The following is a 16,076-nucleotide window of genomic DNA, read 5'->3' on the forward strand; positions in this document are numbered from 1 at the left end:
TAGTCTGGCACTTCACGCTAATTTGGGAATAGAATAAATGGTGAGCCAAAGATGAAATTATTGGGACTACAGGTAGTCCCTGAGTTACGAGTGTCTGACTTACGGACAACTCGTACTTACGAACTGAGGAAGGAGAACACCGTCTGCCATTTTAAGTTGGATCGCGATGCCGTCCGCCATTTTAAGTCATTGCCGTTGACACTGTGTTAAGTGTGCAACTTTGTGTTTGGCTTAAATTTTTCTGAGCAAGATTCACCCTGACCCTGCTTCCCACCCCCGTTCTGGTCAGCTGGTGGCGCAGTGAGATCAGCGCTGGGACCGCTCCCGTGCCGGGTTGATGTCAATCCGGTGACTCCCGTACCATTCTTGCCGGGTTGGTGTCCTGCACGCAACTCAACCTGATTTTAAAAAAAACCACTGCCACCTCCAGTTTAAATTCCCACGCAGAATATTGTGGAGGATCAAATACAGTACCCAAACCCAGCACAGCCCCCACTTGTCCCATTTAACCTCAATCAGTTGGTGGACTTTTGAACCCGGGGAATTCAGAGCGGTGGTCCTTGGGACCCAGCGGAGGTCGGGACCTGCCGCCCACAGTGTTTCTGTTCCGTTGATGGGAAGCAATCGCGATCGAAAATAAAATGGAAATAATAAAGCATTTGGAAAGAGGTGAAATGCCATCCATCAATCATAGGAAAAGCATTAGGCTACAGTCGGTCAACTATCAGAACAATTTTAAAGGATAAAGTGAGAAGAATGGAGCATGTGAAAGGCCCTGTCCCGATGAAAGCTACAATTATTACTAAACAATGCGGTGGTTTAATTATTGGAATACATACGTTTCTTAAGTGTTTTATATGCATAGTAAAGTAAAATATATACTATATACTAAGACAAGCATTTGACTAACTGACGCTAAATAATACCAGATGTACTTGTTCCGACTTACGTACAAATTCGACTTAAAGACGGACTCAGGAACGGAACTCGTACGTAACCCGGGGTCTGCCTATATTATAATCATTCCACTATACAAGGATAAGCAGGTTAATAGCAGATGTATAGACCACTCAGACATTGTAATTACACATTTGTGTGGGATAGCAGTTACTCCAAACATCATCTGAAGCTTCCAGCTCCCTTTCCATTCAACGAATGGGTGGCTAAAATTATCAGAGAACATGACAGCATGGTACAGACTCTTTGGTCCACAATGTCATCCCAACCTTTTAACTTTAAAACCAATCTAACTCTTCCCTTCCACATAGCCCTTCATTTTTCTATTATCCATGTGCATATCTAGGAGTCTCTTAAATGCCCCGATGTATCTGCTGCCACTAACACCACGTTCCATGCATCTCTGTGCATAACAGAAAAATACCTTGCCTCTGACATCCCCACTAAACTTCCCTCTAGTCATCTTAAAATTATGTCCTTCGTCTGAGCCATTTCTAGCATGGGAAATGGTCTCTGGATGTCAGCTCTATTTATGCCTCATTATTTAGAATGCTTCTATCAAGTAACCTCTCATCCTCCTCCATCCAATCAAGAAAAGCCCTTGCTTGCTAAACCTATTCTCAGAGATGCTCTCTAATCCAGGCATCATCCCAGTAAATCTCCTCTGTCCCCTCTCTAAAGCTTCCACATCCTTCAATAATAAGGCAACAAGAACGGAACACTGTATTCCATAAGACAAAGGAGCCGAATTTGGCCATTTGGCCCATCGAGTCACTCTGCTATTCAATCGGTTGACCCTATTTATCCCTCCCCAGCTTCATTCCCTGGCCTTCTCCCCATAACCTTTGATGTTGTATCCAATCAAGAACCTATCAATCTCTACCTTAAATACACCCAACAACCTGGCCTCTGAGCTGCCTGTGGTAAAAAATTCCAGAAATTCACCACCCTCTGGCTTAAGAAATTTCTCCGCACCTGTTTTGAATTGATACCCCTCTATTCTGAGGCTGTGCCCTCTCATCCTAGACTCCCGCACATCCTTTCCACAGCTACTCTATCAAGGCCTTTCAACATTCAAAAGGCTTCAATAAGATCAACATCCCCCACCTCCCCGCCCCCAACCGTAAATTCCAGTGAGTACAGACCTAGAGCTATCAAACTATCCTGGTATGATGACCCTTTCATTCCCAGAATCATCCTTGTGAACATCATCTGCCAGCTCATCTTTTCTTAAATGAGGAGCCCAAAACTGTTCACAATAGTCAATGTGACACCTCATCAGTGCGTTATGTGTGAAATTCCAAGTGTGCGCTAACACAGGTTTTATAGACTGGATCATTACCTCGTGGCTCTTTGCCCAGGTAACTACAGACTGCTAGAGATTTGCTGGGTGAAATGGCATCTGTGCAGAGAGAGAGAGAGAGAGATGCTTGACACATTGATTCAAGACCGGGCATCAGGACAGGGTCTCAATCCAAAATAAATGCAGACACTTGTGTCCTGGCTGAAGTTACTAATTGGGCATAGGAGGAAGCGAAGATATAAGGAACTCTAACTCCCAACTGTGCAGATTCCTAATGAGCACGACCCAGAATATTGGCTAAAGGTTGGCTTCCCTGCATAGGGAGGATCTCCAGTATCTACAATAGAGATGGTGCATCAAACATTCATTGGCCTGATTCTTTAAATAGTGTTTTTTATGATATGAGGGGAGGAGAGACATGTGCCCTGAGTCTCGGGTGAGTAAGAGATGATTACTTTGAAATGTACAAAAATCTTGAGGGGTTTGTGAGGGTAGATATGGAATTGAGGTTTGACCTATCTGCCGAGTCCAGAGCCGGGAGTTGCAGTATCAAAGCAAGGAGCTGAGTAGCAACTTCTTCATCTAGAATGCAATGAATTACTCAACAGGGCTGTGGGTTCTCCGTCATGGTATTTAAAGAACAGAAATCAATAAATATGGTGTTCTTGCAATATAGTGATGACTATAATGGTCATTTTGTTCTCATTGAATGCCACAGAAGGTATGAGAGGCCAAATGGCCTTCCAATGCTTTCATTTCTACTTTATGATGAGTCTATTAAGCTCCGCAAACTTTACAAATATAGTTAAGTTGGAACTGCTCGAGAGAAGTTCCGTATATCTTGTGAAATATTTCACATTTTTAGTCTATAGGCAATCCGATGCCAAATGTTAACATAGAGGCCAGAAATGCTTTGCCGTTTAACACATGTTTAGAATACTTTTTTTCTGAAATGCCTACACCAGATTTGCTCTGAAGAAAAATATTTCCATGATAGTCAGTTTCCAGGAATTGGACAGAAAATTTTGATTAACCTGTATAGTGTGTCTGGATTTCTTCTCAAGTTCTTTTTGCCAGCTGATGAGTGTTTAAAGTGATTCCTGAGGGAAAGCAGCTGTTTAGTCAATAGTTTGTCCAACATCTGCAGGTGCAGAGCAGTCAAAGGCCCACTACTGTGTTGAAACTGGTCTTGTTAAATGTATTCCACTTCATTAACACACTATATACAGATTGCTTGCGTGCAATTTCACTGGATCGGAAGCTCTTAATAAATTAAGCACTGCTGGATGTGTTGTACAGCCATTAGCTTGCTGAACCTATTGTGCAGACAGCATGATGCATGTGATTAGCCCCAAGTTGATTTGAAAACATTGAATGTAAGTTAAGGTTTTATTTAACTGAAATATATAAACTGAGGCTTCTTAAAACAGTGGCCCAGAAGGAAATGACCCAAGACCAATCAGATCTTGCTGTTTGAGCAATGTATTATGTTTCCCAGTATTTTTTACTTGCTTAGGTGTAATGTTTTGGAATCTTAATTAAGTTCCAGTGATGATGTGACCTTTTTTTCATGACTATCTTCTTTCTAATGGTGTTGTGGTTTGATATTAGTGCACTGGGGATTCCCAGGATTCATTATTTGTGGTACTGGGACAATCAGATTTTGCTGTCTTTGAACACAGGCTAAAAGAAAACATTATTTGGTATATTGTTAAGCTTCCAATTATCAGGTGCACAGACTTGCGTTACATTGGGAAAGCAATCTAAATGGGAAGGAATGTAATTAGGTTAAAAATTCATTTTCAGAAATAAGATCAAAAGCTTTTCATTGTTATTCAGAGCAGTTTTGGTGTAACTGGTAGAGAGCTTAAATAACAAAAAGTGTAATAGAAAAAAGTCATGAAAAGACTGTTTTCTACAGCCTGATTTTGAATTTAGAAAGGCTCAAACTGGAGAAGAAAGAACTGAGGGGAATTTTAAAGCCATTTAGGAAAAGGGGGTGTATCAGATGTACTAAATATTGCATAAACTGCAACTTGTACGTCAGGCTTGATAGTATTAACCTCAGTGTATGGAATTCTTCTATTCACATTATCAACAGTAAAACATAATAGTTACTTTGCCAGGCTTAAATTATATAAAATCAGGAATCACTGTATCTTGCATAATTTATTATTGCTGTTCATTCTCCCTTTTCTGTGCCGCCTGCGGGGAGCAACTTCCACCAAGTGATCCCACCACCAAACACATCTTTACCTCCCCGCCACACTCCACTTTCTGCTGGGATCACTCCCTCTGTGATTCCCTTGTACACTTGCCCCTCCTGGCACTCATCCCTGCAAGCGGCCGGGGTGCTACACCTGCTCACTCACCTCCTTTCAGGGCCCCAACAGCCCTTCCAGGTGAGGCAACACGTCACCTGCTTCCGAAGTTTCATTTGTGAGCCCCATCATAACCTCATTGAGCAGCTCCGCTCCTTCTGCCAAAGGCAGAACTTCTAGTTGGCCCCGCGTTTTAATTCCAATTCTGGCATGCTGGTTCATGGTTTCCTCTTGTACCATGATGAGGCCACCCTCAGAGTGGAAGAGCAACATCATGCTTTCCATCTGGGTGCTCTCCAACCTGATGGCATGAATATAGATTTCTCTCTTTACCTCGTCTCACCTCCCACTGATGCCTGTTCTTCCCTTTCTCCTTTGGTCCACTGTCCTCTTCTATCATATTCCTTCCTTTCCAGATCCTCACCTATCCCACCCACCTGGCTTCACCTATCACCTCCTTCCCTTCCTCCACCTTTTTATTCTGGCATCCTCACCCTTCCTTTCCAGTCCTGAAGACGAGTCTCAATCTGAAACTTTGATGGTTTGTTAATCTTCACAGATGTTGCAGAGATCCCCAGCAGTTTGTACATCGTGTTCTAATTTGTTCTGTATTTCATTTGAATATGTATTTTGTTACTCAGTTTGTCATTTGTATACCTTTTTAATGATTTCCATGAAACATTAATTTTAAACATGCATGACTAAACTTTTTAATTAAGACACCTGGACCAATTGTGAGGTCTCTAATTCTGGTATCATTTGAGCTCTCGTCTGCAGTTACATGAGGAGTGTTAAAAGACACTTGGAACTTCATGTGGCAACAAACCATCAAAGGTCCTTGCTTACAGAATAGAACACTGCAGCCACCAATAAGCTTATCAGAAAGGCTGTCCTGGTCCACATTTGAGTTAGTGTTGGCAAGGAGGTCACTAAACAGACCAATCAGATACATCCTCTCCATGACCGACTGAATAAGCAGCAGAGTCGAACAGACTCGTTCAGCTCCGCTGTCACAAGGATCGTTACAGAAAATATTTCCGACCAAATGCAATAAGCATATACAACAGTTCATTTCTGTGCAACAGGAGTACACACATCATGGTACAATAGTCTGTTTTATTATTTCCTACATTATTATATATTATTGAATGTTGGTAAATAATTAAATTATTACAGTACAGAATAATATTATTCTGTACTTTATTAGTTAATATTATATTAAGTGTTTTTTTAATGTTGCAGCTGTAATGAAACAATTTCTCACTCGGTCAATTAAATGATTATTATTATTATTATATGTGCCTTCTGGGGAAAGGAATATTCCTTTGCTTTTCTTAGTTTCTTGTCCTTTTTGTACTAGGTTGTTCGATCATTCCATGGAAGGTTTCAAGAGTTGGGAATTCATGACCACTCATTGTTGGGGTGAGAAGGCAGCAGGTGACTGGGTACTTGAAATCCACGACACTCCATCCCAACTTCGAAACTTCAAAACACCAGGTACTCCAGTCAAACATTTGCAAAGGACTTTGCATATTCAACAATTTAATTTTGTTGTAGAAATATCTACTGTTGCAAAATGGTACCTTGCCTAGTGCTGGGGTTGCATTCTTAAGAATAGAAACACGAGTGGAAAGGTGTCATTAAAGCATCATAGTTGACAGCCCTGCTGTGCTGGGAAGTGGTTCGAGGGCTGAGCCCTCTGGCGCACCCACACCGTTGGAACTGTTGGTCATCTCATTGAAGCATGACACAATGTGCAGTGAGCCAGAACCACAATGGTCACCCATGAGGGCTGGAAATTGCCCAGCTGATGCCGTCACTAAACTCTGCGATGTGATGTTCAGGTGCAACCATCACTGATGGTTGGCAGCACCTGTTTCATAAGTTGAAACCAGCAAGATCAGATTCAACTCTCTCTCACCTCCTGTTTAATGTTGTAGAGCTTCTGTCTCCCCCTCTGCCTGGCTTCATAGTTCCCCCTAACCGAGGGATTTCTCTATACCATTGATCTCAATGGACAGTTCCCATTGTTGGGCTTGTTACAGTGCCGTGGCATAAAAGCCTATTGAAGAAGTCGGATTGATATAACTGGGTACTCGATGGTGCTGCGGGCCTGCTCCTGTGCTACTGCCTGTGGGATGTGAGCCTGATAACAGTTTGGATATCTGTCCAACGGCAAGTGATGAGAGAAGCCTTAAGATCCTGACAAATTTCTTAATATATGAAGCAGTTGATGCCTGTGTGCAGAGTTGTCCACACTCTTCTTTCAGCACTGAGTCAGTACACTATTCTGCCCAGCCTGCCCTCAAAGGCAGCTCCTGCACTCTGCCTCGGTGATTCACTCCATGAGGTACAATGGAATCAACAGAGATTGATGCACAAGTGAGTGCAGGTGGCAGAGATTTCTGACAGGTTCTGGGTGCATTTTAAGCAACATGGGTTGAATGACATTCTGTGCCTTCTCTTTATTTTTTGAAATGCATCAATGTATGTACCTGTGAAAGTTCACACCCCAAGACCAGAAGTGCTCTAACCAATTAGCATACTCGATAATGCTAAGCAGAGCACACATGCTCCAGTGTAGAGGACATTGCATCTAAGTATTTACAAACATTTGGCAAAGCCAACAATGACCCTTAAAGTTTTCATTGATCTACAGAGTTGTATGGTGAGTACCAGGTGCCACCTAACCAGACAGGAGAGCGGAAAAATTGACAGCCGTATTATCCTTTGTAGAATATAGCTTTACTCACAGAAGTGCCAGAAACACAAATGTAAGTCTGTTGGTGCAAATTCTCATCAGGAACATGTGCATCAAGTGGAAGTAGAGTAAAATAAGCTTACTTCCCCCAGTGAGAGGGTTAACTCTCAAATGTTTAATTAGTTCTGGGCGCACCTGATCACAGACTTGTGCCGTTACATCAAATCTATGGACAGGACTAATTTCAATCCCTTGGGCACAGTTTCCTGGATAATTTTTCCAGAATGTTGCAAAGTGTGTTATTAATCACATAAGATCTGTTTATTTTCAGCCAATATACTAAGCAACAGCCTTTGATCAAAATAATTTTGTTATAAAGTGGCTACGTGTTGAGTTGGATTCTGACTTCTTTCTCTCTTGCATTGTTTTTTAAATTGAGTACCATTATACATTAAAGGATGCTTAAAAATGAGCGGAAAAATGTAACCTTTTGTTTAGCTACGGGTTAGAGGCCAGAAAGGGAAAGGTGTGCAAATTGTTGAGTCACCTTGGCTGGAAAAATTGTATTTACCAAAATGGTAAAACCTCTGTTCCTAATTCCAAATTGTTAGTGTGTCAGTTTTTTAAAAATCTCTACACAATTTGTGCGTTGAAGTATGGAACAGCATCTGTAATCTTCCCAGTGACCATTTAGTGGCCCTCTAAGTGACATTGCTGTGTACATTTGTGGACATGGACTGCTTCTACAGCTCACTTAGATCATTCAACCTGGTAGAAGGTCATCAACCACTCAGTGATAAAACGAATTGAAGGGACCATTCATTCACTTTCCTGAACTAACCTAATGTCCCAGGATTATTTTAATGTTTGAGGGATTCTCTTCCTTGAAAATGCCATCAAGTTCAAGTTTAATTCTCATTCAACTATGCACAAATACAGCAAAATGAAACAGTGTTCCTCCAGGGCCCAAATGCAAACCACAGTGCCTGTCAGTACAAGACACATATGGCACATGTAAGACAGCAGTCACATAAAAATATATAATATAAGCCCAAGTCAGAGTTCATGAACGTTGTTGGCAAGAGCAAGCCTGCAACAATTTACAGGCAAACATAATCCAGCTCGTCTTCCAATGAGCAAACACTGGAGGGGCACGCCGATGCCAGAATGGATGCCTCTCTCCCTGTAGCTGCAAACCTGTGGCAGGTGGCCTTGCCCATGCTACAGAGGTCATGCAGCTCTCCGGCCTCTGTCGCACCAATAAACCAATGCAGCAGACTTGCAGCATTCCAACAGGGTCTTGTAATCGCAAGAAAAACAACTAAGATACTTCCAGCATCTGCAGATTTCCTCGCGTTTGCTAAGATATTCACTCTCTGCTACACTGCACACCATCTCTGTGCACCAACTTTGTCGCCTTTCTGTAGCAAGCACCTCTGCCAACTCACTGATACAGTAGTCCAGCAGTACTTGAAATTCTCAATGTTTGAGTGTGTCATGTAATTGCAAAAAACTCTTTGGATTGGCTCCATAGAGGCCGCTGCATTCAAGCACACCACCATCTTACCATGTGACCAAACCCCTCGCAAAGAGATTTCACAATGATCTACTACCTCCTGGATCTTTTTTTTTAGTTACCTTTCTTCTGATGGGCTTTTTCTTTATTTTGTGACCCTAAGGCTGATTTATACTTGTGCGTCGCATCTACGCCATAGGTGTCACGTACCCTACACTGTACTTACGTTGCGCCCTACGCAGTAGGGTGACATGCACCTCTCCAGAGAAGTTACTCACGAGTCGTGGTGATGCAGACGGCAACAACTGTGATTGGTCTGCTTGGTAGCATCGCATTTCCTCCTACGCATTTCTGGTTGCTTCTTCTCCGCCATGTCTTTAGGCTGTGCGTACTCCGATGCGAAATAGATGAACCGAATCGTCAAATCTCCCAGTCGACATGCGAAAATGTTTGAAATGTATTTCCTCGTCCATGTCACACATAAAGAAACTCAACACAGTGGCATGGAAACCCCACTGCCAATTAGCGTTTTGGCGCACACCAACGCATGCTCACTACGGCATAGAGTGACACAGAAGTGAAAATTAGGGTTATGGCATAGGCTGCGGCGTAGCCCGTACACACAAGCTTTAGACAGCCCAGCAAGGGGAATTGTTACCCCTACATTTACCCTATTAACCCCTCAACAGAATATTTTGTATTTCAGTCAAATTATCTTTCATTCTAAACTTTAAGAGAAGTTGAGTCCATTCTGCTTGATCCTACCTCAGGCAGAGGTAAACCTAAATCAACAAAGGTTCAACATCTTTAAATATAAGCATGTAAGCTAGGTTCCATAAGTCCCTAAATGAACTTCAAAGCATTTGGTTGGTCAATGTGAAATCCTTCAATCAAAGGTGGTGATTACACCTCTAGGTCAACGTAAGGACAGTGAACAAACAAGATCTTGTCGTGGTTTAACTTTTCATGACAAAATGACCAAAAGTTGAACCTGCAGCAAATTAAAGAGTTCATCTTTGTGTAAGAATTCCCATTTACACATCCCCCCCCCCCATGGCATCCAAACCTTTTGTACTCGTTTTGGGGATCTGGGGTCAGAGGTATTGAAATTTTGATTCAATACAATTAAAAGAAAAATAAAACGTTAACAATGTTAAATAAGAGGGAAAAAGAAAACTTTCAAAATTAATACTGTGCAGCTGAGCTATTTTTGCTTTGGATGTATCACTAGTAATTTTTCAGTTTAATATCTTTAATAAAAGGATTAATTCTCAATCTCAGCTCTGAGATTTGTCATAATATTTTGCCACCAACCACTAAATTTATGGTCAATTAAGAAAATGAATTTATACACTTCAGATTATGCAGAATCAGATGCTTCGTTGGTGTTACAGGCAACTTCTGCATACTTTTTGTAATTTTTTTTTGTACACAAGCCAGAGGATGAAAAGGTCCGGGGTTAATGTTTGCAACAGAGAGTATTAAGAGATTTGCAGGTAAAGAACTTAAATGAATTTTGTAGGAAGTTGGGAGCTCAAGAAACATCAGTTAGAAAGATAGGAAGAGGCCAATTGCAGTTTACTTGAGTGGATGCTGTAATAGCAGTAGCAACTAAATGAATTTGAAAGTGATATAAACATGGAAAAGATTTTAGCTTGAGGTTGGTCGTATTTTGGGGAATAACTAGAGTAGAATTGCTGATGCAGATCATTTGGGAAATAGTAATCGTCACAACTAGGTCAAGCTAAATGTGCTTGCTTTGACTATCTAAGTGAGTGGAATGCCAGTAGTACTGAGGGACTGAAGTTTGTGCAGAATGTAGAAATTGCACCTTCCTCAGCCTTGGTTTTCCAGGTGAATGTAATTCAACTACGATAGAACCAGTTTCATTATTCCACTTGGTATTTAGAAATTAAGTTCTGCACATGTAAGTTCACTTCTGCATTTTATTGATTTTTCTAATGATTTAAACATGCAATTCAATTGCAGATTGTTTTCTTGTTTGGCATTTTTGTTTTTAGTTTTGTACATGTCAACTCTCTTTGGAATGAATGCATTGTCCTTGTTATAACTTGTCATAACCCCTTGTGATTGTGCTTTTGTTTAGGAAAACTGAAGGAATGGGCTCTCATACTTTACGGTACAGCTACACATCCATATTCGTGTCAGCCCAAACCACGTTCCAGCCCAGATGAGGTCACAGATGACTACACAGATGAGAATACTGGTGAGTTGAAGTATATTGCAGGGAACAGCAGCTAGTGATTGGACTGCTTGTGTAGTTTGTATCTGCTTTCCTTTCTCTGCCTTCCTCTCTTAATAGAACAAACACGCCAGTAATTAGATAATAGAGAATTGCACTCATCCTGATAGTAGGATGCAAGCTTCAGTTAATGATGAGAGGGGAAGTCTTTGTATTCTAATTTCACTCACAGGTATGATTTGTGGGTGCTGTTTGAACTGAGATTGTGAAAGAATTGGATTTAATATTGCTGCGAAGGTAGAGTATGGCTCTTTATTTAAATGAATGATTTTTATACTCGAAAAGCAAATGACTTTATCTTGTAAACCAGCATGTAAAATTTGTACGTTAGAGAAAAAACCTTTTTGACTTGAATATTTTCTTTACATTTACACCCCGATTTATTGTTTATAGCATTTACTATCTTTTTTTAAAACTAGACTTTACATTTAAAATTACTTGTATTTGAATACAAAAGCACATTTTTGGAAACTTGAGTGGATTATTATTTATCTTAGTGTGTTATTTGTAGAAGAAAATATGTCCTTAACTCACTGAAGATTTTGGGACAGTTGGATTTGTTGCTTAACAAGGCATACAGGATATTTCCCTTTACTGGCAAACTTATAATGTAACTGCAGGGAAAACTCTAGCACTATAAATAAATCAGTTAGATCATAGTTGGACTGTTCTGTGTGCTGTTGGATGCCACAGGAAGGATGTGATTGCATTTGAGAGGATGTACAGGAAGTTTATAAGGATGTTGTCACAGCTGGAGGTTTATAATTGAAGTTGTAGAGTTAATCCACCTACCCATTTGTGATCAAACTATGGATGAAATCTTTAAACCTGTGATGGATAGGGGCAATTGGAAATCCTTAAGGTTGTCTTAGCTTACCAGAATTTGATATCTGATGCTGTATATTAAGAAAATATTTTGTCAGTAATAAATTTGATTTTTTTTGTGTAGGTGCACATTTTTATTTGGCAATTAGGACACGAGTCTCCCATTGATGATTAAGAATCCATTGTAGAGCAAAACATTAAGGACAATACAAAGCTTATGTATAATAACCAGAATCAGAACCTCTGGCAAAATGAGGATTAAATCATTTTTCACTAACCAGATATCAACAGATTTGTATTCCATATTGCAAAAAAACTGCCGGTGGAGCTTAATGGGTCAAGTAACATCTGTGTGTTGGGACGGGGAAAAGAATTCCCCACATTAACAATTCCTTTTCTACTATAGATGCTGCTTGCCACCACTGTCCGCTGTGCTTCCAGTTTGTTTTTGCTTCAGATTCCAGCATTTTCAGTCTCTTGTGTCTCTCTCTTACATTCCAGAAATATGTTTCCTTTTCCATGATTAAGGCTGCCATATAACTATTTATTGAAATTATCTTTAATCCAATGTTATCAATGGCTGCCTGATGTTGAGGTTTAACTTTTAATTGTTTTCAATTCCATTTTCAGCTGTGGTATAAAGTGGATTCTGTCTCTGTATTTTTCAATCTTAAGTGTCCATTGGGACTGACTACTGTAAAGCAAAATGAAAATAATTTTAACCATCAGCACGTTTTGTCATAGAATTTTTTCACAACTTGCCAGATTTAGATATCTAAATGAAGTGTTGCTATCTAGACACAAGTAAGGTAAAACATCCTAACTTTTATTGTTTAGGAACCTGCGACACAGAATGTCAAAATGGCTGTGGTGGACCTGGGCCCCAGCAGTGCAAAGATTGTTTGCATTACTTTGTTAAGTTTAAAAATAATACCAGGTAAGCCAAAATATTTAAAATTGCACCAAAACTCATTAATACTTTAGTTGTTTAATGCAGATTATGTAAGAGTCATCCATTTGTTAAAAGTCAGAAATCTCATGCATAGTTGGTTTAATATGCAGCAAGCCCTTGCCAGGTGTTTGAGAATATTGTACAGTCGGCCCTCCTTATCTGCGGATTCAATCAACCGCGGATTGGGAAAACCCAGTTCTCTCTAGCACTTGTTCCTGGAGCATGTACAGACTATTTTTTCTTGTCATTATTCCCTAAACAATACAGTATAACAACTATTTACATAGCATTTACATTGTATTAGGTATTATAAGTAATCTAGAAATGACTTAAAAGTACAGGCAGTCCCCGGGTTATGAATGAGTTCCGTTCCTGAGTCCCATCTTTAAGTCGAATGTGAAGTCAGAACAGGTACATACAGTGTTATTTAGCATCAGTTAGTCAAACGTTTTTCCTAGTACATATTTTACCTTTCTATGCATATAAAACACTTAAGAAACATACGTATTTCAATAATTTAATCACTGTGTTGCTTAGTAATAATTGTAGCTTTCATCAGGGCAGGGCCTTTCACATGCTCCATTAAAATTGTTCCGGTCATTGACCGACTGTAGCCTAACGCTTTTTCAATGACCAATGGCGTTTCACCTTTCAGATCACTATTATTTCCACCTTATTTTCAATCGCGATCGGGATTATTTTCATGACCAGAAACACTGCAGTTCAGAGCTGCGCCGCCTGGTCCTAATGTCCACCGCACAGAGAGATGTGAAATAAAGTCTGGGGTTCCGCTGGGTCCCAAAGACCACTGCACTGATTCATGTTAAATAAGGGACTTGAGCATCCGCGAATTTTGGTATCTGCGGGGGGGGGGGGTTCCAGAACCAATCCCCCGCGGATAGGGAGGGCCGACTGTATAGGGTGTGCCAGTTTTTGTTCTGCCGACTCTATAATGATACTCTCAACCTTGACTGTATCACATTGCAGCTCAGTTCCTTGTAAATTAATGCTCTGGCTCTGCTATCCATTGAGGTGTCCCATGTCAACGGAGAATCCGGTTATTGATAATTTCATACTTTCCATTTCAGGAGATGGTCCTGACATTTACCTTCAAAAATCCCAGATCTTGATCAGAGGGATTGCTTTGGAAGGCATTTAACTAATTGTTATGTTTGCCTCTTGGAAAGGTTACAGCATGGGTCCAAGCCAAGTGGGCCATTCAATCCAAGTTGGCTGCATGCATGCACAATCCCAGTCATCTCCTTCACCCAGAGAACTGACAGTTCAGTAGTTTCAAGTACTTGTACAGCACTCTTTTGAGAGCCAGTTGTTTTTTATCTGCCCCTTTTCCTGGCATTGTATTCCAGATTCCTATCAATTGTGTTTTTCTTGGACATTTTGTTTTGGTTACTTTGTTAGAACTTTAATTTTTTGTCTTTTGCTTCTTGCTCATTCTGTCAATGGAAATAGTTTCCTTCCTGAACCTTGCCATCTATTACTTGTGGAGTTATTCCTTGAGATGGTATTTCTGATTTGACAAATGCCTCGTGTCGGTGGTAAATTGATTTCTGGATATCCTGGTTGCTCTCATTTTGTGGTATTTTTCTGGTAGAGGATCAGAAGTCACTATGATAGTGCAATTCAAAAAATGTGCAGATATATGGAATCTAAACAAAAAAAATGCTGGAACTATTCTTTAGATTAGGTTGTGAAATGAGAAATAAAATGTTTCAGGTCAGTGAACCTTTGTGTAAATGAAAGGAGACAAAGTGAGCTTTGTAATCATGCAAGGAGTGAGTTGGACAGGTTGCCCCTGATCAAGTAAGACTAGGGTGACCAAGCTGTTCGGCTTATCCGGTTAATGAATGAAATGGAGCAGTTAGAGGATTTTAAAAAGTATGTGGGAGTTTCCAGTTCTCTGAGGGAAAGCACCAAGGTCAGGCTGAACATGTCCTCCACTCCTAGAGAGAGGGGCTGAATTTAATTTACAGGTAACCTTCACCCCTAATGGTTGAACTTTTCACCACCTTCCAACTCCTGATCAATGATCCTCTCAAAATCTGTGACTTAAACCCTGCTGATGTGACATTGACCATCTTTTTTTATCCACTCTTGGGCTCTAACTCATTTTTTTTTCCTGAATGTGCAGAGCTCCATTTACTTAGCATCAACCCAATATCATAGTCAAGTCTGCTCAGCAAAATGATGATGAGGGAGATGGTCTAGCAAACTGACCTTGCAAAGGTCAGACATCAGCATTTGTACCTTTTCTGACCTGCCTTTGGATCTTGATACTACCTTTGAAGATCAGACTATGAACTTCGTTTCCTTGGCAATCTTTCCTCTAGAGCTGTCAATCTTAATGTCCTAGCTCTTCTGTCTCCTACTGAAAATCTACAAGACTGACCCAATGTTTCAGCATATTTTTGACACACCAAACTTCTTTTTACCATGCCTCTATCCTTTCTTCTTTGGCCCCACTTAAAATCTGTGACATCGCCAACTCTCTCTGCCATTTTAAATTACGCCCATCGACCAAATAGTTAATATAACACATGGTTGATGCTGTTTTAAAAGCTATTCTCACAGTGTAGTGTCAAATAGCCACATAAGTGTACGTGACTAACATGAGTTAGAAACTGTTTGGCAACAGTTCCTCTCCAATTAAGCAACGTAGTGTCCCAAATAAATGAAGGGAATCCTAGCTTTTTTCTTAATTTTATTTTCTAAGAGTTGTCCCAAATAAACAGGTGCCCCAATTAACCAATAGCCCAAATAATCTGAATCCACTGTATTCTATTTTCTGAGAATACCATTTCATTAGTTAATCATCAATTATATTGAAAAGTTTCTGCTTTATTATGACAAAATTACTTTTCCAAATATATACTTGAATTTATTTCATGGAAGTCCATTATTAAAGAATGAGTTTTATCATCGATCAATGTGATAAGTTTGACTTAGTTCTTGTAATGTATGGAATGAGTCTTGTGTGTGAAATTGCAATAACATTGTTGAACTTTATAAAATTTGTACATTAGAATATTGAGTTATATACTTGCAGTAGAGATCCACACACATAGCCCTAAGTCGTCATAAAAATTGATGTAATAATATTTGAAATCCTTCTGTTTTTGGACGGAGGTTGTACAATAGTGACAAAGGGTACAGCTCAGTGCAAAAAAAAACTGAACCCCAAGTGCAAGAAAAATGAGCAATGAATTATGCTGTTTTTAAC

General features: G+C 40.1%; 1 protein-coding gene and 1 long non-coding RNA gene across 4 annotated transcripts in view; one reads left to right on the forward strand and one right to left on the reverse strand.

Annotated features, from left to right (window-relative positions):
* Window positions 1-16,076, forward strand: part of pcsk5b (proprotein convertase subtilisin/kexin type 5b) — a 319,262-nt gene that overhangs the window by 172,121 nt on the left and 131,065 nt on the right. For all 3 annotated transcript variants that reach the window (XM_059969732.1, XM_059969734.1, XM_059969733.1), the window contains exons 13-15: window positions 5,942-6,078; window positions 10,906-11,025; window positions 12,724-12,823. In XM_059969732.1, coding sequence (XP_059825715.1) covers window positions 5,942-6,078; window positions 10,906-11,025; window positions 12,724-12,823 — 357 coding nt within the window. The remainder of the gene's footprint in view (window positions 1-5,941; window positions 6,079-10,905; window positions 11,026-12,723; window positions 12,824-16,076) is intronic.
* LOC132394059 (uncharacterized) overlaps window positions 11,544-16,076 on the reverse strand; it is a 61,664-nt gene continuing 57,131 nt past the window's right edge. Inside the window, exon 5 of the long non-coding RNA XR_009512155.1 lies at window positions 11,544-12,580. This is a non-coding gene — a long non-coding RNA (uncharacterized LOC132394059). The remainder of the gene's footprint in view (window positions 12,581-16,076) is intronic.

The sequence above is a fragment of the Hypanus sabinus genome, chromosome 5 (genome assembly GCF_030144855.1).
Source record: "Hypanus sabinus isolate sHypSab1 chromosome 5, sHypSab1.hap1, whole genome shotgun sequence".
Lineage (NCBI taxonomy): Eukaryota > Metazoa > Chordata > Chondrichthyes > Myliobatiformes > Dasyatidae > Hypanus > Hypanus sabinus.